Source organism: Quercus lobata, chromosome 5 (genome assembly GCF_001633185.2).
Source record: "Quercus lobata isolate SW786 chromosome 5, ValleyOak3.0 Primary Assembly, whole genome shotgun sequence".
Classification (NCBI taxonomy): Eukaryota; Viridiplantae; Streptophyta; class Magnoliopsida; order Fagales; family Fagaceae; genus Quercus; species Quercus lobata.
Window position 1 is genome coordinate 62,583,983 of NC_044908.1, and position 25,044 is coordinate 62,609,026.

A 25,044-nucleotide genomic window follows, 5' to 3' on the forward strand; every position below is an offset into this window, starting at 1 on the left:
AGTTGCAGTAATAGTTAAGAAATCATTTTTAGGCACTTAAAGTAGGTTTACCTGTCTTAGATTAGATCTTGGTACTAATTCATAATAACCAAATCGAATTGTGAGCCTATCAGTGAAGCAAATTCAATGAAACAACAATAGTATTTTGTTCGGAAAAAAAGAAATTCAACCAATGGATGTTGTAATGCTTGGCATTGTTATGATCAAAAACTCATATGGGATCATCATGATGCCTCCCACGAAGTTTCCTTTGCACAGTTTGTTTTCAACATGTCAAATGATTCAACTACAAAAGAAGAAAAAAAATGAAAAAGCCAATGAGCATCCAGAATTCCCATTTCCAATAAAAAAGTATAGATCTTTTTAACATTTTAAACAAAAACCAAAACCATACAAGCATATTTTTTCTTCTTCTTCATCTTCTGTACATATTAAAGTTGCTATAAATGATCAAAACAATCATTGTTTGTTAGATAAGTATTAATGTCGGTCCAGATCATCCAATAATGGCTGCCATTTGGCTACTGCAAAGCACTGAACCCCACAGGTTGGTCTCTGACTCTCTGCCCTTGTTAGTAGGTCATTTTCTCTTACAGCTTCCAAGTTGGTGAATTCCTGAGAATCCAAACTTTCTTCCAGCCGGAGTCTTTACCATGTTTACATTTTCCTTCCTAGCCACCCACAATTTAGTTATTGATTACTTGAATGTCTGGCATGCTTTACAGTGCAAATGCAGAGAATACGAGTTTAGTATCACATGCACAAGTTCTATTAATTATAAAAATCATAGAAGTAGTATGCAGAATTATTTGATTAGAAAGGGCAAAGCATAAAGATTTTAAAGGTTGATTTCAATTATGAGAGTTATCAGTATTTTACCATTCAGGGCTCTATTGTTCATAGCAAGAATAATTGGAATCACATTGGTACTTGTGTGTCTGCAGTGGCTCAAATCCAAACAATTTTGTAAGAATGCTAATAGTGAGATATATATGTTAAAAAAAAATTATAAATTTGATGCTGCATAATGCATCTGAGAAAGACATGTGGAAAGGTTACTTGGGAATATACCATTTTCTCTTGGAAATTTAGGTGAAAGCAAAAGATAAAAGAGCTTCCATGTAGATGTTTATTATCATTGAGTCTTTATCTAAGAACATTTCATCATGCAACGATTAAGACTACTAAATATTTCTTTGAAATGGTCCCACTATGAAGAGAATTTTATTATTGTTTTTTTTTGTGAATTCACAAGATCCCTTATACTAAACTTTGAATAGCTTTTTGATAGGTAAGTTTTCTATTTAAATTTAAGTTATAATGATTCCAATGAATAGCATAATCAGTTGTGAATCATGTTTCAAGAAACAGAGTACATTAATTTGAATATTCTTTCCTCTTTTATTTTTATTATTATTAAATTTTGGCATGATAGGCTCAATCCCTAGCCAATTTTGACAATTGTCTAGAGTTCCCACGTAAAAAAAACAATCTTGGTCCTGAAATATAATACTATACTTATATAATTATAATAACCTAAAATAAGATATATTTCATATCTTTTTTTTTTTTTTTCATTTTGAACAGGTGTTTATCTAGCGAGGCTCTTTTTTTTTTTAATGAGAGAGAGAGAGAGAGAGAGAGAGAGAGAGAGAGAGAGAACCGCGTAAGATATATTTCACCTAAAGTTATCGCTATAGGGCTCAAATCTTGTTGATCCGACCTTGTTTATTGGAACTGAACTACTAACTCATTAAAAATGAAAGACTTATGTTATGGTTTTGGGTGAAATAGCAACAAAAATAGAACTTTGACGTTTGGGATAAACCTAAGCAGTATAAAAACTTTCAAAAATATTCAATTTACTCTTTAAACACAAACGATATTTAACACCAATTAAAAAGTTGCTTAGTTCTCCAAATTCTTTGTTTTTAAAGCTTGTTTTGATTGCACCAATTTCACAGTAACTACATATGACAATTATATGTACAAAAGAGTGTCAAAAAACAAAATGAGTACAAGAATTTTCAAACTATGTTATATGATGACTACGATTTGGGAGCAAATTAAATATTTTTGAAAATTTTTGGTAATACCTAGCATTAACCTAAATTTCAGGAATAATAACATTTAACCCTATAATTAAATTAAATATAAATATGGATTTTATTAATCTTTGTTTTATATCTTTTCCTTTCAAGTAAAGGAGCTTTGGTGGAGTGGTTAAAAAGTAGTGAATATGAAATTATTATCATTATTGTTTGACGAAATGGAAAAAGAAAAAGAGTGTAAAAAGTGATTGATTATGGAGAAGAAAAGGTTAAAAAGCCACACTTTCTTTCTTTAGAACATGTCAACAATAACATTCCCAGCCTCACGAGCACAATGTAGCCTGCTTGAGAGGATATCATATCATATAGTCTGGACAGTGGACACTGCAATACAAATATTCAAGTGGTCCTACCCAAAAAAAAATAAAAATAAAAATCAAGTGGGGACCACTGTACCCCATCTCTATTTGCCGTCACTTGAGGTCCTCTTGATCTGATTACCAACAATTCAAGATTAAGATCTTGTACACATCAGTAGGGACTACATAATCATATGGCAAACAGTTTTTTGTTGAAACCCATTTTATATATCCGACTGACTTTGAAGATACGTGCAATTTGTGATTGGTGAACTATCTCTTTCACTTGTATGCATAACTTTTCTCAACTCTTCACATTTGACATGTATAAATTTCAATAAAACAGCAATTGTGATAGGTGAACTATCTCTCTAACATATATGCATCACCCTTCTCAACTTTTCACATTCGGCATGTATATACTATCTCTTTAACATATATACATTACTCTTTTTTTAAACTACTCACATTTGGTATATATATATATCTTAAAAACAAAAAACACATTTGGTATATATAAATTTAATACGTGTAATTATGATTAATGAACTATCTCATTAACATATATTATGTGTATCATTTTTCTCAACTATTCATATCTGGCACGTATAAGGTTGTGACCAAAATGATGACATAAGAGTTGTGTCATTTGTTATTGAAGGCAAAGATGAGACCATCATTGTCCACGTGTCATCATCATAGTGGTGCTTCTGAAAGGGTCCACTGGGCCCCAGTCCACACAAGGGCCACACCCCCTATCATAATAATTCTTTCACCTACTTCACCTCTGTGTGTCAAATATATATGTCTATGTCATGTATTGGAACTTGGAAGAACCGAACCAAACCGAACCAAAGAAAAAATGAGCAAAGAAAGAAGAGAACCTAGTCAAAGGGGCATCTGTTCTGTGTGAATCAGTCCTACGTGGCACTGACCAAACACACTCCCCCACGCTCTCTCTAAGCTCAACAGACTTTGTTTGTTGTGTGTGTTTTGTTTTTTTAAGAAAAATAAAAAAGTGCAAATCTTAAACTGTATTTGATAAATCCTTTGATGTCCACTAGGAAAGTGAGAGAGATTCTCTCTCTTATATGTATATATATTTTTTTGTTTGGCGGGTAAATTCTCCACTTAGACATAAAGTTACACTAAAAAAATGAAAAATCCTAAAGATTTTCCCGCTTACTTTGTCACTACCTGACACTAATGACTAAACCCCTCAAAAGAATGAACAAAAACTAGGGTTTTTATTTTCTATTAAGCATCCAATGCAGACAAACAAATTAAGGGTTTGATTTTTGGGGTCCTCATATTAGTCAATATTTTTATTTTCACATGCCTCCTAAAAAGAAACTAGTGAAAAGGGACAATGCCAATATTTTTTTTTGAAGGTCTTCTTGTTTTTTTTTTTTTTCATTAAAGGAACATTAGGGCTTTGTACCGTTTTAGTGCTGTTTTGTACCTTTTATTAAGCTTTCATGGCCAAAAAATTTTCTGGGTCCCTTCTCTTTAATGCAGTCTCTTTGTCCATTTGGTAAGAGACCCATTTCTTGTTTCTTCATTGGTTTGTTTTCGTAGCTGTAATCCATGTGGGACTTGATGGTATCAGATTGTTCAAAGCTCTGAAGTCTGAACTCTGCAAGGTAGTGACCTTGTTGCTAAAAAGATTGAATCTTTGGGAGGGGTAGTTTCTGCTGAGCCTACATTGTGAATCAAGGAGGAACATTGGTAAGAAAAATGCTCCATTTTTGCTCTGGTTAGATCTCTGAAAGTGACTCACTTTGTAGGGTACATTTCAGTCATTTAATGCTTTAGCTACGCTTTGAGTGGTTAAAAATTTGTTCTTTGCCAAGCATTATTGTGTTTATGACTTTCATTGGAAGGAGGACCAGCCTTTTGATGTTCTGGCTTCCAAGCGTTTGGTTGTTTGTTAGGTGAAGTACTGTGTTATTTGGGGACTTTGGATGCTTTGATTATTCTGAAGTTCTCTTTTTTGGGCTTTCCAAAGTGGTAATCTTTCATGCTTTTGAAGAATGGTTGTTGCGTACTTTTTGTTTTATTGTAAAGTATTCAGCCAACTTTGTGTTCTCCTTTGAATTCGTGGGTTTGACAGCTCAAAAACCCCATTTCTCTTCACCAGATTAGGCTGATTTCTCAAAGTAGTGAAGGATTGTTGAGTTGTTTCCTGGGTTCTGTTATTGTTTTTTACAGTAAGTGGTGTGGAAATCAGTTGTGCCTATTTGGGTTTGTGGATTAGAAGCTGAGAAAAGCTTTTCTCTGTGTTCTTCACATTGAAAGGATTAGCATGAAGGTCATTACTCTTTTAGTGGCATCTTTATTTTTCCTCTCTGCCATGGGGCAGCTTCCTTCACAAGACATTTTGGCGCTGCTTGAATTCAAGAAAAGTATCAAGCATGATCCCACTGGTTATGTCCTCAGTTCATGGAATGAGGAATCTATTGACTTTAATGGCTGCCCTTCTTCTTGGAATGGAATTGTTTGCAATGGTGGAAATGTTGCTGGGGTTGTTCTTGATAACTTAGGTCTGTCTGCTGATGTGGACTTGAGTGTATTTTCCAACCTCACTAAACTCTTGAAACTCTCCATGTCAAACAATTCCATGTCAGGCAAGATTCCTGAGAATATAGCTGACTTGAAAAGCCTTGAGTTTCTGGATGTATCTAATAATCTGTTTTCTTCATCTTTACCGCCGGGGATTGGTGAGTTAGCGAGCTTAAGAAACCTCTCATTGGCTGGGAACAACTTCTCTGGCTCAATTCCGGATTCCATATCTGGGCTTGCCTCAATCCAGACATTGGACTTGAGCCACAATTCCTTATCTGGGTTGCTGCCAACATCATTGACAAAGCTCACTCGCTTGGTATCACTGAATCTATCTTTTAATGGCTTTACAAAGAGAATCCCAAAAGGTTTTGAGCTGATTTCTGGTCTGGAGGTGCTTGACTTGCATGGAAATATGTTTGATGGTTATCTGGATGCTCAATTTTTGCTTCTATCAACTGCCATTTATGTCGACTTCAGTGGGAACATGCTAGGTAGTTCTAGTTCGCAGCAGCAGAAGTTTTTACCGGGTATTTCTGAGACTATTAAGCATTTGAATCTTAGCCACAACCAGCTCACTGGATCATTGGTGAGTGGAGGTGAGCTACAGCTCTTTGAAAACTTGAAGGTGTTGGATCTGAGCTACAACCAGCTGTCTGGAGAACTGCCTGAATTTAATTTTGTTTATGACCTCCAAGTCCTCAAGCTCAGCAACAACGGATTCTCTGGGTTTGTTCCTAATGGCCTACTGAAAGGAGATTCTTTAGTACTTACTGAACTGGATTTGAGTGCCAACAATCTGTCAGGTACTTAAGTTTATTCTGGCAGTACTGAAATTCACAATTAATATATTATGTTGAACCATTCCATTGCCTGCACTACTACTATGTAATGTAAATCATTGTGTCTCACATTCATGTTCATCTTTCAGGGCCAGTAAGTATGATCACGTCAACAACTCTTCACACTCTTAATCTCTCTTCGAACGGACTCACAGGCGAGCTTCCTTTGCTGACTGGAAGCTGTGCAGTACTTGATCTATCGAAGAACAAATTCGGAGGAAATTTAACGAGGATGGTAAAATGGGGTAACCTTGAATTCCTTGATCTCAGTCAGAATCATTTGACAGGGCCTGTCCCTGAAGTAACCCCACAATTTTTGCGTTTAAATTATCTCAACCTTTCCCATAATTCTCTTAGTAGCATGCTGCCAACAGTTATCACACAGTATCCAAAGCTTAAAGTTCTTGATCTCAGCTCCAACCAGCTAAATGGAAAGCTTCTAGCTGATCTGTTAACAATGCCCACTTTGCAAGAGCTTCATCTTGAAAACAATATATTGACCGGTGATATTAAGTTCTCTCCTCCTTCCGCTGGTGAACACAATCTACAAATTCTAGATCTTTCTCATAACCAATTTAGTGGCTATTTTCCAGATCAATTTGGGTCATTTACTGGACTTCAACTGCTCAATATTGCTGGAAATAACTTTTCTGGTTCTCTGCCAACTTCCATGGCAGGCATGAGCTCATTAAGCTCATTGGATATATCACAGAACCACTTTACAGGTCCTTTACCAAACAACTTGCCTGATACCATTGACAGCTTTAATGCTTCACATAATGATCTTTCAGGGGTTGTCCCTGAAAACCTGAGAAAGTTCCCTAGTTCTTCTTTCTACCCTGGAAATTCTAGGTTAAGTTTACCTGGTGGTGGTTCTTCTGGGGCAAACAATTCTCCAGCTGAAAACCACAAGAAGAAGCCAATGAACACTATTGTCAAAGTCATAATTATTGTTTCATGCGTGGCTGGTGTTTTCATTATTATACTGCTTGCTATCTTTGTACATTACATCCGTCTATCAAGGAGACCCCCACTAGAACGTGATATAAAAAAATCAGTCAGCAGGCGAGCTCCACCAAATGCCTCAGGCATTAGTGGAACAGATAGTGGCGGTGCTTTGGTAGTTTCAGCTGAGGATCTCGTGGCTTCCAAGAAAGGATCCTCATCTGAGATAATCAGTTCCGAAGAAAAAACGGCAGCTGCAACTGGCTTTTCCCCATCAAAAACTAGCCATTTCTCTTGGTCACCTGAGTCTGGGGATTCACTCACTGGTGAGCACTTTGCAAGACTGGATGTGAGATCACCAGATCGATTAATTGGTGAGTTGCATTTTCTTGATGATACCATCACGTTAACACCTGAGGAGCTGTCTCGTGCACCAGCTGAAGTATTGGGGAGAAGCAGCCATGGGACTTCTTATAGGGCAACACTGGAAAATGGGATGTTCTTGACAGTTAAGTGGTTGAGAGAAGGGGTAGCAAAACAGAGGAAAGAGTTTGTTAAGGAGGCTAAAAAGTTTACAAACATCAGGCATCCAAATGTGGTGGGTTTAAGAGGGTACTATTGGGGGCCTACACAGCATGAGAAGCTCATTCTTTCAGATTACATCGCACCTGGAAGTCTTGCAAGCTTTCTATATGGTAACATTTTGTCCTTACCCTTGTTTTGATAAGTTGTCTTGTGTAGTTGTGTTATGGACATTGACACATGTAACAGGTGAAGCGATCTTAACAAATGGTACAACAAAGATGCTCACAAATGCCCATATCCTGCTTTTAATATATACATCTAAGCATAGCTTTTGGTACTCACTAGATCAGCTCATAGGGGACCCTATGTGAGTCCTAATAGAAATTTCCTTTGCATTTGGCTTCATGATCTGGTGAAGGAAATAAAGGTGAGTCCTAATAGAAATTTCCTTTGCATTTGGCTTCATGATCCGGTGAAGGAAATAAAGGTGAGTCCTAATAGAAATTTCCTTTGCATTTGGCTTCATGATCTGGTGAAGGAAATAAAGATGAAACAATTACACAATTTATCAAGCTTATGAACTCAAGGTTAAGCTATGGGAGAGATCATGTTCGGAGAGTGCTGTTTTTTGCATTCTTTCTATCTTAAAACTTTTTTGTTAGAAGCTGAAATATCTGGCGATATCTGCGTTGGACGCATGGTCAATTTTTTCTTTGTGTCAAAGATAGTTGGTGTTAGTGAACCTACACCAAAATGCCTCAATAGGCAAATTATTGTTGGTCTTGTGCATATTATCTTAGTTCTCCTTTCTGATGGAGTGATAAGAAACTTTACATGTTGACGCAATCTGTAGAAGCACAATAATATTGCTTATTTTAAGTGAGATGTGTAATGTGTTCTTAATTGAATTTGGCATGAATTCGGCATCCTTTGTGCTAAATTTTATTCATGATGTGCCAAATAGCAGTGTGACACAATAATTGGTAGCATTAATACTTGAGCAACTAGATCCTCATACCATCATTGTTTCATATAAATTACATTCACTGATTTTTCTTACTAATCGATGTTTCCTTCTACTCCAGACATTCTTAGTAGAACCAACTAGTATAAGCAGTACTACATACATGAAAAATCAACTTTCCTTGTGAATCAGGAAGTCACTTATTAAATTCTTGTGTAACCACTTACCAAAATCTTTAAATAAATTATCCATTCACTTTAGCATTTTTCATCATAGCCTGACCGAATCATCATTCTGGCGTTCTAATGTTATTGATTGTTTATTGGTCATTGTTAGAATAATGTTTAAATGATTAAATTCATTTTTCTAACAGCTTAAATGTTTAGGATAGGTGGTAATTTACTATAGTATCAAAGTAGGTGGTCCTGAGTTCAAACCCCTGTCTCCACTCTACATCCCATTTAAAACTTAGTAATTCCATGTGTTTCTTTGCATATTGAATGGAGTTTGGGCCCACGCTTATAGGGGACTGTTAATATAATGGTTAAATTTTTAAATAGAAATTTTCCCTAATAGCTGAAGCTTTTGGTACAAGTATAAATTTATCATGCCCCTTAAGGAGTAAGGACAGTTAAGGAGTTGGCAAAAAATTGACCTAGTGTTTATTTGCCATGAACCAGTATTGTTTGTCACCTCATTACACATTACCTTATATGTTTTAGCCAAGATTATTGCTTGTTGGCTAGATGTTAAGATTTCAATCAATACAAACCTTATTATGTGGCAGTTCCAAGAAGCTTTTGCAAAGTTTTGTTGTAACTCAGATGAAAGAAGGCCTTTTGCATTTGTCCCTTTTAATATGACATTGATTTATTTTATATGTATCTATATGTATCCGTATATGTTTCTTTCTATACGTCACTATTTAGTTTTTTAAATTTCTGATGCATCCCTATTTTCAGACCGGCCAGGAAGAAAAGGTCCGCCGTTAACCTGGGCCCAAAGGCTCAAAATAGCAGTTGATGTTGCACGTGGCCTGAACTATCTCCATTTTGATCGTGCTGTACCACATGGTAACTTGAAAGCAACAAATATACTGTTGGATGGGCCTGATCTAAATGCACGTGTTGCTGATTATTGCCTCCACCGCCTCATGACTCAGGCTGGCACCATTGAACAGATTCTTGATGCTGGGGTTTTAGGTTACCGTGCGCCAGAGTTGGCTGCTTCCAAGAAGCCACTGCCTTCCTTCAAGTCTGATGTTTATGCCTTTGGAGTGATACTTTTAGAACTTCTAACAGGAAGGTGTGCTGGTGATGTAATCTCTGGTTTAGAGGGGGGTGTTGATTTGACAGATTGGGTGCGGTTGAGGGCAGCAGAAGGTCGGGGCACAGAGTGTTTTGATCCTGCAGTGATGCTGGAAATGGGGAATCCAGCAATTGAGAAGGGAATGAAGGAGGTCCTTGGAATAGCTTTACGATGTATTCGATCAGTTTCTGAGAGGCAAGGTATCAAGACCATATATGAAGATCTCTCATCTATATAGTTTTGGTGTTGAATCCAATTTGTCTAGGCTTGAGTTTTTCTGGGAATTTAATATCTTATTAGCCTCCCTTTCTGAATTCTTGATGTGGCATGTTCGCATGCTCTGCTAATTGTATTAACCATTGTTGTAAAAATGGAGCATATTTCAATGGGGTACAAAATTTTAAATTTTGCTACCATGATGTGCTTTGACTTTTGCTTTGAGATGGCTTCCCAATGACAAATGCAATAGGGATTAGGAAATACTGTGCTTAAAAAGTGTTGCACCCTTTGTCTTCTTAATTTTTGTACAACCAATGGTCTAACTTGTGGAAACCATCTCCAGATAAAGAGCTATCCAGTTGTGTCCTTAAATGCTCATATGGTTTATAAATTAGTCTGCTTGTTACATTTGTGAATGTATACTGGCTGCAAAAGATTGCAGGAGGTCCAGTATTATCATATTCTCGAAATTCTTTTTAAAGACAAGTTGCAGGAGAACCACTCATTAAGATTCATTAAGATTTTTGGTAACATGCCAAATTGAATTAAGAGATTCATTTGGACTGGCCCAAATTGTAATGTGGCTAAATTGAATTGAACTGGGCCAAATTGTAATGTGCTAAAAAATCAATTCAATTTGGCCCAATTAAAGTTAAAAATATCCCCCTCTAAATTTTTACTAGGTTTTGAATTGAAGTCCCCTTCTTATTTGACTATGGCCCAGTCCAATTCAATTCGGCTTCCTATTTCCTATATATAAAAAAAATAAAAAATAAAATCAATTTTCCTATTTCCTATACCAAATTATTGCTATTGCTGGCCTTATGTTCTGGCCGTTTGGGTTCTTTCGGCTGTGTCTCCCGGTGACCCAAAACAGATTTGGTAATGGGCTGGTTTGAGTTGCGGCCTCGTCAGAGTCCAGACCTTTTGAGTTATGGGCCGTTGGGTTTTGAATATTTATTCGAGTAGGCCTCTTTACATTTATACACCCATCTTCAATCATCATAAAAGAAGATAATCATATTGATCAGAAAAGATAACATCTACAATACTAGAAACAACTTAACATATGAGTTTAAGTGGCTATTAAAGATTATAGATCAACATGACAAAGGGTACATATACTTTTCTATTTTCTGATCAGTACAATGGAGATTTTTTTTTTTTTTTTGATATATATAATAGACACATTTTATACATAACAAATTACAATTATAATTAAGTGAAAAATGAGAGATTTAAATTCTTAAACGTCAGGTGATATTCTAGAAAGCTACTAATAGTAAGACAATCAAGCCCAATTATTAAGTTAAAATTTTATTTTGGAAATAGTTTCAACCTATGACGTATTCTCTTGATAATAATTCTTTATTATTAGACCAAAACAAAACTTAAAGATTAAAAAAAAAAATGAAAGAAAATAAAATACTATAGTGTCTATTAAAATATCATCAATAAAAACAGAGAGAGAGAGAGAGAGAGAGAGAGGGAGGGGTTTCAGACAACTCAAGTTTTTTAATGGTCAAATAAAATACTTAAATTCGAATCTTGTTTACACCACTAAAGTCATACCAAAAATTCACAACAAATTCCTAAATTAGTCTATAATTTCACACATAGGTCCACCTCAATCTACAATTTAAAATTCTTTATAGGTCCACCTCAATCTACAATTTAAAATTCTTTTTATTGGCCTTGCATCCTTAGAAAACTCTAACCAATTAGTGTGCATTCGGCATCATTAGTTTACTTAGTTTTTTTTATTTTATTTTTGTTAAAAATGTGCCATATTATAGTGGTACTTTGAAAAAGTGAGTTATTAAAATGGAATCATTGATAAATGGAAAAAGTAAAAAGACATATGCATTATTGTCAATCCCATCCAGAGTTTCAGTTTTTATCCTTTCTTTAGTCTTCATTGTAACAACAAAGCATAAACTGAATGCAAAACTTTTCACGAGTGAAATCACCCGCTGAGTTTTCCAAAAAAAGGAAAAAAAAACAAAAGAGTTGGCAAGAAAAAGACATTGTCTTTTATGAATAAACAATCATATACTATTCTATTACAAATTGATATAATAATAGAAGTGAGCTTGTTGTTCATATTTATCTGCACAAAGTGTAGTGGTAGTTCATGAGATGATGAGTATGGCGATTTGCAGGGTGAGAGCAGCACTGCTTTCTCTTTCCAACCATAAATCTTCTCTTATATCCTCTTCTTCTTCTTCTTCTTCAATACGCAGTTTTTCATCATCCCAGTTTGAGGTAAAGCTTTCTTCTCTTTCTTCTAACCGGTGCCTTTTCTGGGTCCTTAATTTCTTCTCTGCTGAGATATAAGGGCAACCATATAGAGTTGACTGTAAATTAAGGCAGCCTAAATGAGTTAGCTCTATGTTAAACAATGAATTCTGCAATTTCATCATGTTATTTCCTTTGAATTTTTGAAAAGATTTGATGATTATATATATTGTGGGTTGTGGCTTTCTGGGGTATGAAAGTTCAGGCTCTAAAATATTTATAATTGCTTCAAGGGTTTTTAGCACGACCCAGTTGAAAATCTGGCATTTTTTTTTTCCTGTGAGTTTTTTTGCAGAAATGTTTAAGAATTTCTCAAACTATTTTTGTATTACAGAGTGTTGGGTTCATTGGGCTGGGAAATATGGGCTCCAGAATGGTGAATAATCTTTTGAAGGCTGGATACAATGTGACTGTTCATGACATGTAATGTACTTGAATCTTTTCCTTTCCTCAAGTTAGTGTTTTGAGTTCTTCAATTGTTTGGATTTCAATTAGTTATTTCATTTGTTGTACAATAAGAAATGTTCAAGTCAGTGCAGAATTCACATCATGCTACGTAGAAAATGAGGGCAATGAACATTTACTTCATGGCAGTGAAGCCCTTTCAAGTGTGCTGTAAATTTAATTTGGGCTGTTCCGTTGATGAAAAGATTACCATGCACATATCTAATGTGAATTAATGTGGAAAGTTTGGTTGATTTTCAGAAATTGTAATGCCATGAAGAAGTTCTCTGTTATGGGAGTTCCAACAAAAGAAACACCTTTTGAAGTTGCAGAAGCAAGTGATGTTGTAATAACAATGTTGCCTTCTTCATCTCATGTGAGTTTTATACTTCTATAGTTTCATTCTTTTTCTCTTTGTATACACCTATTCAATTCTATTATTTGCATCGCTTAGTTCCATGGTCTTCCATAATGTAGTAACTCACCAAATTTAAAGCTTAATCTTCTTCAAATGTTTGCCATCACCTATTTTGGATGTTAATGTGAACTTTTCATCATTTGATATAAGGAATATATATTTTATGGAGTACTTCCATTCAGTCTAATCAAGTTTCCCTTTCAATTATGTAATTTAAATCCAAAATATTTTTTGATAAGTCATAAAATTGTTATTTAATATTAGTTAGCCAGCTCATAATCATTATCAATGTTTCTTGATTTCTTTTTTATCCCACTTAAAATTTCACACTCGAATTTTAGTCTGGCTTGTCCCCAAACCTTCAGATTCCAAATATATGTCCAATAATTAATTTGGACACTGTATTTTAGTCTGGCATATCCCCAAGTACCTGGGAACTATTTTATAGGACCCTGGTATTCTATCCAACTTTGCAAATGATAATGTCTTGTACCTGATTCTTAGTGAAAGCCTATTTTGATTTTAAAATCTGCCGGGTGACCGCAACTACCTAGTTGATTACCCTATATCATCAAAACCTGCTGAATTATATTCTCATCGTTGACACCATATTGCATGCTTTGCCTGCACTGCTGTTCTTCTGTATTTCTTCCAAGTGTCTAAAGAAAGTCCACTCATCTTCAACTTTAGTGAGTTCTAACAAGCAAAAAAAGAAATAAAAGTTCTTATATTAATGAAATTTATCACTATTTGAAATTAGTTTTTGTTTAATATACAACTAAACTATGAATATGATGTTTTATATTTGGTGGACAATATAAAGCTTCATTTTTGCTGCTTAGATTCTGTATCAAGTCCATGCATATGCATTGATGATGCTTGAGTGAAGGACCTATCCATCTTAATTATAATAGGATTCACTATGTACCTTCATTTTTTAATTTTCTTAGTTTGAAGGATCTCTTCGTTGATTTGTTCTTCTTCCATGGTGGAATAAGAAAAAATCAAGTAAAGTAGTGGATTCTTGATTAATACATCCCTTGTAAAATTCAGTTTCACTGGTGTTGCTCTTGTACACTTAGTGTGTACATCAATGATGCCTGTTTGGCTATTTTGAATTTTTTTTATTCAAGAAAGGAAGAAAATATTGAAGATGCCATGTATCTCTGCTGTATTATACAAAACACCTAGGAGATGACACCTCTAAAAAGAAGAAAATATTGATATCATAACTTTTGGCTCCAAAGTACCTGTCAGCTTTGCTACAGATTTGTATGTAAACTGTACCAACAAGTCATTTATGAATTAAATTACTGTATGTGTACATATTGTGCTAATGATGTAAACAAGAGAGCACAATGTGAAGAACCATTCAAAAATCAAATATTAATACAGATAAATAGAAAGTTACATATTTTTGGGATTTGATTGAAATAGTTATTACAATGGATGTACCTAGTGCACAAAACTCCCAGTTTAATGGGGTGTGGGTGTGGGAGAGATGATTGGTAGATAGCCCTACCTCCCAATTTTGTTTTTGAGAGGCTGATTCCCGGGTTTGAAATAATCATTCATTTTAGTTATTATTGCTTATAAGATGTCTTTGTGAGTGCTATAATGTTTTCTACCCGAGCACCCACTCAAATTTTGATAGGTTGAGTTTTGAGTCTATAACACTAGAGTATGGTCTTGAATGTGTTTTGTTTATATTTATATACTGGTTCTTACTTCCAAGGTGGTTGTTGTCATTAACTCTGCGTAGACAGAATGAACATCTTTTTTTTTCTTTTTTGGTCTTGATGCCAGAATCAACATACTGATAGAATTTATGTAGGTATTTGATGTTTTCACTGGACCAAAAGGTTTGCTTCAAGGTGGCAATCCCCTAAGACCATGGTTATTAATAGATTCATCTACTATTGATCCACAAACATCGAGAAAGCTTTCTGTGACTGTATCTAAATGTAATTTAAAGGGAAAGAAAGGTAAAACTAACTAGTAAATTAAAGTACTAAGCAGACTGTGTTTTAGCTTGACCTGCCTGCCTGTCATTTGTGATGCTTGCCATTGTATATGTTAGTTATAATCTTGCCTATTATACTTTAGAAACTTTTAAAGTTCTTGTCCTGTCTGTGTGTATGGCTGTTGATATTTTGGCTATAAAGTAGCGTATCCACATAACAGGGATGTGGATTACTCATCAAACTTCTTTATATTCTCTCTCTCTCTCTCTTGCACCTTGATTCAAGATCCTATAGGACTTACACAAGAATGGAGCGGAAGGAATCATAAAAATGATTTACATAACAGAAGAGTTACAAAATAAGACATAGGAAACACACTTGGAAAACACCAATGTCATGAACTTAAATACAATCCTGGAAAGGGGACTAGGTCTTAGAACTACTCTCTAAAACCAAGCTGAGAGCAACAATTACAGAAACTGACTTACCTTTAACTAGTAACCTTTTTTGATGCTTTTTTAATTTTTAATTTTTTGAAGCTTTTAACTAGTAACCTAATACATATTAAAATGGATAATGTGATAGATGAAATATTCAAAATAAATTCTAAAGTTACTAAGTTTTGTCTATTAACTAGTCAAGAGATATAAACCAAGATATCAGTTGATATTGGAAAATAGGAAAATACAGAATGGAACTAAAAAGGACTGCATCTACTGAGAAATCAATTATTCATGCATTGGTGCTGTCATGATTATGTACTCTAAACATAGCCCTACCTTAAAAGTTTGGATCACTTAGTATGTTATAATCTTTTGTAGCATAGACTCATCTTAACAATTTGGCATTTCTAATGAACTACTTTTGGTGAAACCTGCCTTCATATTGATCTTGAACCAGAGAATCTCTGATTTATTTATTTTTTTTTGTAGGGGAGGAAGTGGAATTTTGATACATGATCATAATTTTATCTTTAGATATGCTTGACTTACCTTATGCTTGTCCATATATAAGGACTGACAGATTTCATTATTTGTAGACAATTTGGTAATTCCTGTCATGTTGGATGCTCCAGTATCTGGGGGTGTTCTTGCTGCAGAAGCTGGCACACTTACTTTCATGGTATGATTCCACTTTTATCCTTCAAAGTGACTTCTAGCTCTACTACTTTGAGTTCTCTCATTCCTATTACTCCAAATAAGGTAGAAAGTAGCATGCCAAGCAAGCTTATGTTATGTGTGCCTGAAACCATTACTTAAAATGAGTATCGATCACCCAAGTGAGCTCAACCACCCACTCACTATCTATCAAAAAGACACTTCAAAAGGATCTCCCTCCATAATCTTCAAATGATAGAGCACTCAATATAAAGGCGATCCTCTTGTCTCAAGCTTACCCTTCAGAAGACACATAAAAGATCCCCTTTGGAACCCCATCTGACAACCTTTTTGGCTATATGAAAGTAAACAAGCTGAGCTTCTCTGATACAGTTATTCCCTTTTTTTCATGGTTTCTTTTTAGTTCTGTCAGAGTAGTCTTGTCATCACAGGATATTGTGTTTTTTGGCCATAAAAGTAGCATATTACAATTCATAATGAACTAATTAGAATCCAGAATTGTTCAACTATAATTCCATGGCTTCTTGTTGCCCTCACCTTCTTTAGTGTATCCTTATTACATCTATTTGAAGCTGGATGCATGGCTTTGGTGTAGGCCCATAACTACCACCTACACCAAACATCACTTGTTTAGAATTTGACTGATGATCTCAAATTTTTCCCATCTGATAAACAGAAATCCTAGCTAATCTAGCAACCTGCTATCAGTTTAAATTAAAATGTAACGTATCTGTAAATGCTAACCAATTTGGTGGGATCAAAATTCTAACGAGAAGTCAACTTATTTATGCCTAATCATTAAGAAATTTCCTAATTCAAATTATATTGCATTTGTAGCAAAGTTTGCCACCTTTTAGTATAAATTTTAATGGCATGGTCCCCGATTATTAGTTTTCTCTCACAGATGACAATCTGTTATGCCAATGGTTCAACATTTTTACATAGTTAGGTTTTCTTTCTGAAATTAAATTTAGCTACTATTGTTGCTTTTTCTTCATTTAAACAAGAGGATTGTTTACAGCTAGGGGACCTGTATGGTATAGAGGTTGGGGAGGCTGTGTTAGGTTGAAGGCACCAAAATTTTGTATTCTGATAATGATCAACTTATGAACAAAAGCTAGCATTATTCCAGGTTGGTGGATCCGAGGAAGCTTTTCTGGCTGCAAAACCCTTATTCCTTTCAATGGGCAAAAACACAATATATTGTGGGAAAGCAGGAAATGGTTCAGTAAGTTCTCATACATTCTTGAAGTTTAACTTTCTGATGTTATTTTTTTTACTTATTTCCATATGGAGTATTTGAAAGTTAAATTAATGATGGAGGAAATAATTTAAAACTCTCAGCATACACTCCTAAAACAGTCTTTTATATTTCCCTTCTGAGGTGATCTTACTTTTCTGAATAAACTTGGACTAACAGAGAAGCATACATGTCACTGCACAATGTTGGGATGAGATGCTATAAAATATTCTTATATCAGAGAATGAAGATCCCATATTGAAACCATGCGGTTTTGTTTATTTAATAAAAAGTTGACTTATAGTAGGTATTGTTTGTTTAAGATATGGGTTTATGACTTATTATGTGTAATGGTCCATGGGTGTGGTTTATGGAGAAGTATCCGAAAAGGTTGGGAGGTTTTTAGCAAGTTTTTCCGGTTTGAGATAGGGGTGGGGGATAGAGTGAAGTTTTGGACAGATCAGTGGTGTGGGGACTCTCCACTCCATCTTTCCTTTCCGGTTGTGTATGGGATTGTTACTAATAGAGAGGCTTCTGTGGCCTCGTCTCTCGAAAGATTGGGGACCGAGTCTCGTAGAAGTTGGAAGGTTCCTTTTCTTAGGGATCCTAATGATTGGGAGATGGGAGAGGTGGATGATTTTCTCCATACCTTGGATTCTTGTTTACCTCACTCCGAGCAAGGAGACCGCATGATTTGGAAATTGTCGAAGAAGGGGGATTTCAACATTCGCTCCTTTTATGACAAGCTTCGAAGTCCCTCTCCTTTTACTTTTCCTTGGAAAGGTATTTGGAAGGTTAAGGCCCCTACGCACGTCTCTTTCTTTGTTTGGACTGCTGCTTGGGAGAAGATTCTTACAGGGGACACTTTGCGGCGCAGAGGCTTTGAGCTGGTTGATTGGTGTATTATGTGTCGTTGCAATGGGGAGACGGTGAACCATTTGCTTCTCCATTGTGAAAAAGCATATAAGTTGTGGAGCTTGATTTTCAGATCTTTTGGGATTTCTTGGGTCTTGCCTGGATCGGTTGCAGATACGCTCTTCAGTTGGTGGAACTGGTTTGGAAAGCACTCTTCTAGCATTTGGAATTTAGCTCTGTTGTGCCTAATGTGGTGTATTTGGAGGGAGCGGAACTGGCGAACTTTTGAGGACAGGGACAAATCCGATGACCAGTTGCTCGCTTATTTTTGTGGTTCTCTTTTTGATTGGTCTAGGGCTTGGGGACTCACCTCTAGTGATTCCCTCCCTTTGTTCCTTTGTTCTCTCCTTTGTATTTAGTTCTTTGTTGTTTTCTGCTTGTTTTCTTGTTCTCTTTTCTTTTTCTGTTTGTTTCTCTCTCTGTATTGTCTGCTCTGCCTCTGTTTTCTTGAGGTAGATTTTTGAATATACTTCTTTATTACTTATCAAAAAAAATTAAATAAAGTTATTTGGAGGATATAAGTGAGTGATGAATCATATAACTTTGTAATAAATACCAAAAAAATCATTTTAGGTCCTATATAGCATCTTTTAGCATTTAGGAACCATCATGAAGAAAGCTTTATTGTTGTGGCATAAGAATATATGATTAGTATAATCTCAATATGTTCAATGGAGTGCTAAAAGAATCACTTAATAGTCTCCAAGAATCCATTTAGATTGGTCATTTGGTTTGTTGCATTAATATTATGATTCATGTGGTAATGGAAGTTGTGATCACTTGAGTTTGCTTGGTTCTCTTTGCAGATATTCTCTGGTGCAATCTAACATAATTTGCCTCTTGCTTTTCAACAACAATACAACATTGATTGTATTCTGTGTTTTGAGGTTATAAGCTACTGTCTTATCTAGCATGCCCATCCTGACACATTTATTTGGATAAGAAGATATCAGTAATGTCCTTGAAATGCATACATGGAAATCTGCATGACTGATCAACTCAAATGGGTCCAACCCTAGTCTCAACTGAAATGTGATTTGAAAAAATCTGCCTCATCATGCTTAAATCTTCAGCTTGCTTTTGTGGTAGTTCACCATTCAAGAGTGAGATGTTTCAATGTTGTACATCAGGAAAGAAATGGAAAAATTTTAACAAATGTTCAAAATTATATCTGTTTAAGGACATTCTTCTCAGGTTTCCTTTCCTCATCCTTCATCACAAGAGCATACACTTCCATGTTGCTGTGTAATAGTCTGTGAATGAAGGAAATATAGCTATTCTTTGCTTATTCTGGAATCTTGTTCTTAACTCTTAGCCAATCAGAATCTGTTGCAAGTATTTGATACTTGGAGCATGGGTTTGTTGTATAGGCTGCAAAGATCTGCAATAATTTGGCAATGGCTATTAGCATGCTTGGTGTTTCAGAAGCCCTTGCTCTTGGTCAGTCTCTGGGAATTTCTGCCAGTACTCTGACAAAAGTATTCAACTCTTCAAGTGCTCGCTGTTGGAGTAGGTATTTAATACTTCTTTTGTACTCATCTGTTAGTGACATTTGATACTCTCCTTCAAACAAGACTACAATGGAAGCACGAGTACCCTAAACTAGTTCTGAAGTTTGTGCTGAAAGATGATCTTACTGTGACTAAAAGTTATGAATCGGCAAAACAAAAATGAATTAAGATTGGAACCTCTTCCTCAAAGTAAAACTTTGTTGGCAGAAATTTGCATAAGATAAACCCAATTTTTATTTTTTATTTTTTTTTAAAGGTACCTTGGAGACACATAACATAGTTTCCCAGACTCCTCTCCTTTTATGACATCAGAAAAAACCTTCATTAAAATAGTAATTTGGATGAATACATCCATATATTTGTTGTAGAAACCATTTGCAACCATCTATCCCAAAAGCTATGCTGTTAGAAGTGGGCAAACAATGTATATTGAATTATTGTGCATTCACCACCACTAACAGAAACAGATCAGGAATATGGCTTTTCTAGGTCATTGGATATCAGTAGTTCAATAGTGGTCTTGAGAGATATAATTGAATTTCTCTACCAGTGGGGCATATTATCAGGTTGTCAGCCTTGTGGCTCAAATTTAAGTAAATCTGCATTTCTCCTGGGTTAATCAATATTTATATACTAAGGACATGCAAATGACAGTGACAGCTATAATCCAGTTCCTGGAGTGATGGAAGGAGCACCCTCTTCTAGGAATTATGACGGTGGGTTTGCATCTAAGCTTATGGTAAGTGGTTTAGCTTGTTTGCTTTTAAAATGATGACTTTTTTTATGTTAATTTAGATAACATGGTCATGTACTCCCCAAACCTGTTGTGTGCCTGTACTCTCTGCTTCACTTGGTTGCCCAATCACTCAGTGGGGCACTTAATCCTTGGATGGGCTTATTTGAGAGCTAGGATGAGTCAAGTAGGCTAAAGACCTGCCTGACTATTCTTGGTTTTTCTTGTCATAAAATATTATTAGAAACATACCTAACTAGTGGTTTGTAATTTAAATCTTTGGATCTGATCTTTATGTACTTCTTTGTGCTGCAGGCTAAAGACTTAATCCTTGCAGCAGAATCAGCCAAAGACATTGGTCAAAAATGCCCATTAACATCCCATGCTCTAGAGATGTAAGTCCTTTTTCCTTTGTATAGCAATTCAGGATTTTCATAATTCTAGCATAAAATATTGTTCAGTTTCTGATCTTCTGATAATCATTTTATCACTAGTGACTTCAGTCAGCTTTCATTGCATATTGAGTAATTCTAATAATATATCTTGAATCGTGTTGTACTTATTGTCTAATTTCTAGACTGGAGCCAAGACTGGGATGGACGAGGATTATTGATAAAACATACTGCTGTTGCCCAGACTAGCTAGTCAGACTAAGCTCAATTGAATTTGCTTTTGTCCTAAACTACTTCTATGGATATAAAGAGGCCAACCCATATGCTTTTAGTACATAATTTGCATGACTTATATGCTGATTTAAGGCCAAAAAAAGAAAAATAAAAGAAAAGAAATAAACTATGAGGCTAAACATAGAGTATGGAGAACGTCAGATACATGTTTGTATAAAATAAATTTTTTTTTTTAGAAAGTTTCAACCTATGACGTCTGCTCCTAATGATAGTTCTTTATCATCAGAATAAGACATCAATCGGTTTTTGGTGCAGGCGGAGATTGAATCCCAAATCTCTTATTCAACCATTAGAGATTTTACTGATTGATCTAAAAAAAAATTAATCACGTGTAAATGCAACTTTGAATTTTTTCTTTAGTTCTCCAAAAATGAGGATAGAAAAGTTGATTTTTTAAATATAATTTTGAGATTATCAAACACGTTTGGAGCTTGTAGGGCTTTGGTGAACAATATTGCACAAGACAAGGTAGTACATTGATAATGTTTCTGCTGAGCTGCTACTCACTTGATTGACCATAGAGCTTACAAACCTCCCCTTCTTTGGTCTACTGTCATTTTCCAAGCCCTACTACCAGCGGTTGAGACTGTCACACCAGTCAAAAGAGTACTCCACTATGTTTTCAATAACGGTGTGACTTTGTGTGTGAGAATGATGTGGCAATCATGGACGCTTAAAATATTTTCAACGACCAAGATTGACAGAATTTTAATGTGGTTTATCCTAAATTATCTAGAGAAACTGGATTCCACTTAATGAAGTCCATCTCCTTAACTTTATGTCTCTTGATCTTCTTCTTTTTTTTTCCCCTCATTTTCAGATGTGGTTCTGTGTGGAGTACACAACTATAAAGTTGGTTGTTTCCATCTTTTTTCCTCCCTCATTTTCAGTTGTTGTTCTGTGTGGAGTACACAACTATAAAGTTTAAGGTTGTTGAGTTGGTGGCTTGAATAGTGCACATGGAAGTGCACAAAGCACTTAAGTCTTAGCTATGTACAACAAAACCACTTTTTCCTACTGCTAATAGAATTGGGTATCCTCCACGGAAAGCACAAACCAACTGCAGTCAACCATATATATCTGGCCAAAGGTCAGTTTCACACAAGTTTGATCCTTTACACACCAGGTTTAGAACTCTTTGGATGTATTTGGACTTGGTTTTAAGTCACCTTTGTAATATCTATATTTTCTTAATGAAACTCTTTTTTTGACTTTGCCCGTGGACGGAGGTTGAAGGCTTCAACCACAAAAACTTTGTCTTTCTTGTGTGATTGTTTTTTCTATTTTGATTTTGCATAAACCTATTAGTATTGGATAGATTCACAACAAATAGGTATCAAACTTTTGCTATCTCTCAATGGTCTTTCCTCAAAAATCAGTCCAAGTGATTTTTGAATTACTTAACCTCTCTATCTAACCTCCATGACTAGTGATTATTACTTTTCCAACCAAGATTATCCTGCAATTTTTTAAACTTAATTTTCCTTTTTCTCATATGTGGGGCAGTCTTCTTCAAACTTGAATATTGGAACTGAACGAACTTGTTTTTGGCTTGACCTTATCATTATTAGAATTATTATTATAATTATCTTCAGCATCAATATTACAAGGCCATTTTGAAGGAATTGAGTGACCTGTTGCATATCCAAGTTTCATTTGCAGCAATCTGGATGGTCGCTACAATTTTAAGTAATTAATATTTTAATTAAATTCTGAAGCTATTACAAAATTTGATACAGACTGGTGTTAACATCTTGCTTGTTAAAGAAGATAAATTGAACAAAAAGTTGGTCATGCCACATCAATTTTGTGCCCTATGGAATTTGATGAAAACTATGCTATAGTGCAACAAGAACAAGAGGGTGAAGCTTGAAATTACTAATGCAACATGTTAAGTTGAATCATCATAAGCTGATGAACCAATTCTTTCCTGCAGATATACAGAGCTTTGCAAGGATGGCAATGAAACTAGGGACTTCTCCTGTGTTTTCCGTCATTATTACTCTGGCATGGATGAGTTATAGTTCAACCAGTAAATGAAATGCTTGTATTCAGCCAAAGAAAAAGGTTTCGCTTGTAGAAGAAGCTCAAGTGTTGGAAAACTTTATGCTTCTTTTTTAGCATCCAATTCTTCGCCATTTCACACTGGTTTGTTACTTGTTAGAATTGTTCGTTTCTTTAAACTGGTTAAATTCGTTGCAGTCTTGTATATTTTGTCTGAAATAAGTTGCATAAAGCACCAGAGTATCTAATATCTAAATTTATATCATATATATACAATAAAAGATGGGTCTTAAAAGACATGGTTGCATCAAGTGAATATCTTGTATTTGCGACAGATGGCTATACTCATTAATTATTCAACTTTAGTAAGGAATTTATGCATCGTGCTTATTTTTAAAAGGATTCATGCATGTGCATTTAGTAACAAACTAGTAAATTATCAGGTAGTGAGCAGTGATTTCATCCGGACAAGCTTCCAAAGCAAAAACCAAAGGGAAGTGTTAGATATTTCGATTTTAATTTCATAAATAAATTAAAAAAATTGTACAATGACTATTTAATTTATTGGGAATTTGCGGATGAATCAAAAGTTAGTAGCAGTAAATGGGACCCCCCCCCCACAACTGTTGTGAACATTAATTTTGACGCAACGGTTAGAGAGGATAAATTTGATGATCCTCTTCACAAAAACCACCAAGAGCCTTAATATTTCCTTAGTCAGGCCATAACAATTTGATAAAACTAAGGAAAAAGAAATGTGTGGCATCATTGATTCATTGACATGGAATTAAGTAAAGCAAATATTTAAAATACAAATATAATAAAGAGGGACACAGAGATCTGTTTACAATGTTCATTCCAATTCTAATAGTTACTACCTACAGAAGCTTATGAATATCATGGACACCGTAAAATTATATTGACTTGTGTATTCTGAAACGTTAAAGCTCACTCTTATAAAGAAGCTTGTGAATGGCGAACTTGGTTTGGACACTTAGATCCTATACACTAAAATCTATTTTCCTTTGTGTCATATGTGGGGCTGTCTTCTTCATACTTGTTTTTGGCTTTGATTTTTCATCATTAGGTTCTAATTATAATTTTCTTATGCATTACCATTACAAGGCTATTATACAGGAATTGAGCTTTGCATATACAAGTTTCATTTGCAACAATCTGGATAATTGAGACAAAACGTTTATAATTTAAGTAATTGTTATAACTAATTATACTTTGAAGCTATTTAAAATTTGGTATAGGCTGGAGTTAAATCTTGTTAAAGAAGATATCTTCACGAAGATTTGGCCATGCCACATCAATTTTCTGCCTTATAGAATCTGATGAAAACTAAGCTGTTGTGCAACATGTTATCACTAATGCAACATGTTATCAGCAGTAGAAAATTTGTTTCCATAGAATTTAAAGGAACCAAACCAAACACTTAAAAATATTTTCTGGAGTATTTTTAGGAACACAACCAAACACTTGACTATATTTTGCTTTATGGAAAATATTTTCACTTGATTATATTTTACGGTCAGGAAACATTTAAAAATTCTAGAAAATCTAACATAGTATTTTCGTCTTTTTAAAAGAAGAGTAGGAATTTAAACAACTTTGCATGGTAAAGTATTCTCGAAATTCTAGAAAATTTGAATCTTATATAAAAAATTGGTATTGTAGACTTTGGGATGCCTATAAATGTGGGAATAAATCATTGTCGCTTGATGGATCTCTCTCCAATCTTGACAATATCTCTTACTCTAGCAAAACCTAACTTTTTTTCCTTTCTTGAATAGCAAATTAACCCCAACCTTCGCTGGCAAGGTTTCACTTCACAACAATGCAATTGAGACTTTTTGAAGGAAAAATCAAAATCAAAATGCCAGAAACTTCCTCTGGGAAATAACGACGGGATGAGGGATCTACTAGAATGTC

The 25,044-nt window shown here is 35.0% G+C and overlaps 2 protein-coding genes across 4 annotated transcripts; both read left to right on the top strand.

Moving 5' to 3' along the window:
• Window positions 1–3,646: 3,646 nt before the first annotated feature.
• Window positions 3,647–10,036, top strand: LOC115989698 (LRR receptor-like serine/threonine-protein kinase GHR1). The gene is made up of 3 exons (XM_031113516.1): window positions 3,647–5,778; window positions 5,904–7,454; window positions 9,211–10,036. The coding sequence occupies exons 1-3, from the start codon at window positions 4,716–4,718 to the stop codon at window positions 9,792–9,794; spliced, it is 3,198 nt and encodes a 1,065-aa protein (XP_030969376.1). The 5' UTR covers window positions 3,647–4,715; the 3' UTR covers window positions 9,795–10,036.
• A 1,653-nt stretch (window positions 10,037–11,689) lies between these two features.
• On the top strand, window positions 11,690–23,403 carry LOC115991842 (probable 3-hydroxyisobutyrate dehydrogenase, mitochondrial). 3 transcript variants are annotated; one of them, XM_031115789.1, is made up of 10 exons: window positions 11,690–12,040; window positions 12,408–12,496; window positions 12,779–12,893; window positions 14,770–14,920; window positions 15,939–16,021; window positions 17,150–17,245; window positions 19,543–19,685; window positions 20,338–20,422; window positions 20,732–20,811; window positions 20,994–21,286. In XM_031115789.1, exons 1-10 carry the CDS (start codon window positions 11,915–11,917, stop codon window positions 21,055–21,057), a joined length of 1,032 nt encoding a protein of 343 aa, XP_030971649.1. In that variant the 5' UTR covers window positions 11,690–11,914; the 3' UTR covers window positions 21,058–21,286. The 3 variants fall into 3 exon arrangements, with proteins under 3 accessions (XP_030971649.1, XP_030971648.1, XP_030971650.1); XM_031115788.1 differs by lacking the exon at window positions 20,994–21,286 and adding an exon at window positions 23,039–23,403 and having other exon boundaries at window positions 11,698–12,040; XM_031115790.1 differs by lacking the exons at window positions 11,690–12,040; window positions 20,994–21,286 and adding an exon at window positions 23,039–23,403 and having other exon boundaries at window positions 12,411–12,501.
• Window positions 23,404–25,044: the final 1,641 nt, after the last annotated feature.

Bases quoted from the DNA above. Each gene is read 5' to 3' on its own strand.
- LOC115991842 (XM_031115788.1), top strand. From the start codon at position 11,915: ATGATGAGTATGGCGATTTGCAGGGTGAGAGCAGCACTGCTTTCTCTT. The intron at 12,894-14,769 runs GTGAGTTTTATA...GAATTTATGTAG, and splicing joins TGTTGCCTTCTTCATCTCAT to GTATTTGATGTTTTCACTGG. The intron at 14,921-15,938 runs GTAAAACTAACT...CATTATTTGTAG, and splicing joins TAATTTAAAGGGAAAGAAAG to ACAATTTGGTAATTCCTGTC.
- LOC115989698 (XM_031113516.1), top strand. From the start codon at position 4,716: ATGAAGGTCATTACTCTTTTAGTGGCATCTTTATTTTTCCTCTCTGCC. The intron at 5,779-5,903 runs GTACTTAAGTTT...TTCATCTTTCAG, and splicing joins GAGTGCCAACAATCTGTCAG to GGCCAGTAAGTATGATCACG. The intron at 7,455-9,210 runs GTAACATTTTGT...CCCTATTTTCAG, and splicing joins TCTTGCAAGCTTTCTATATG to ACCGGCCAGGAAGAAAAGGT.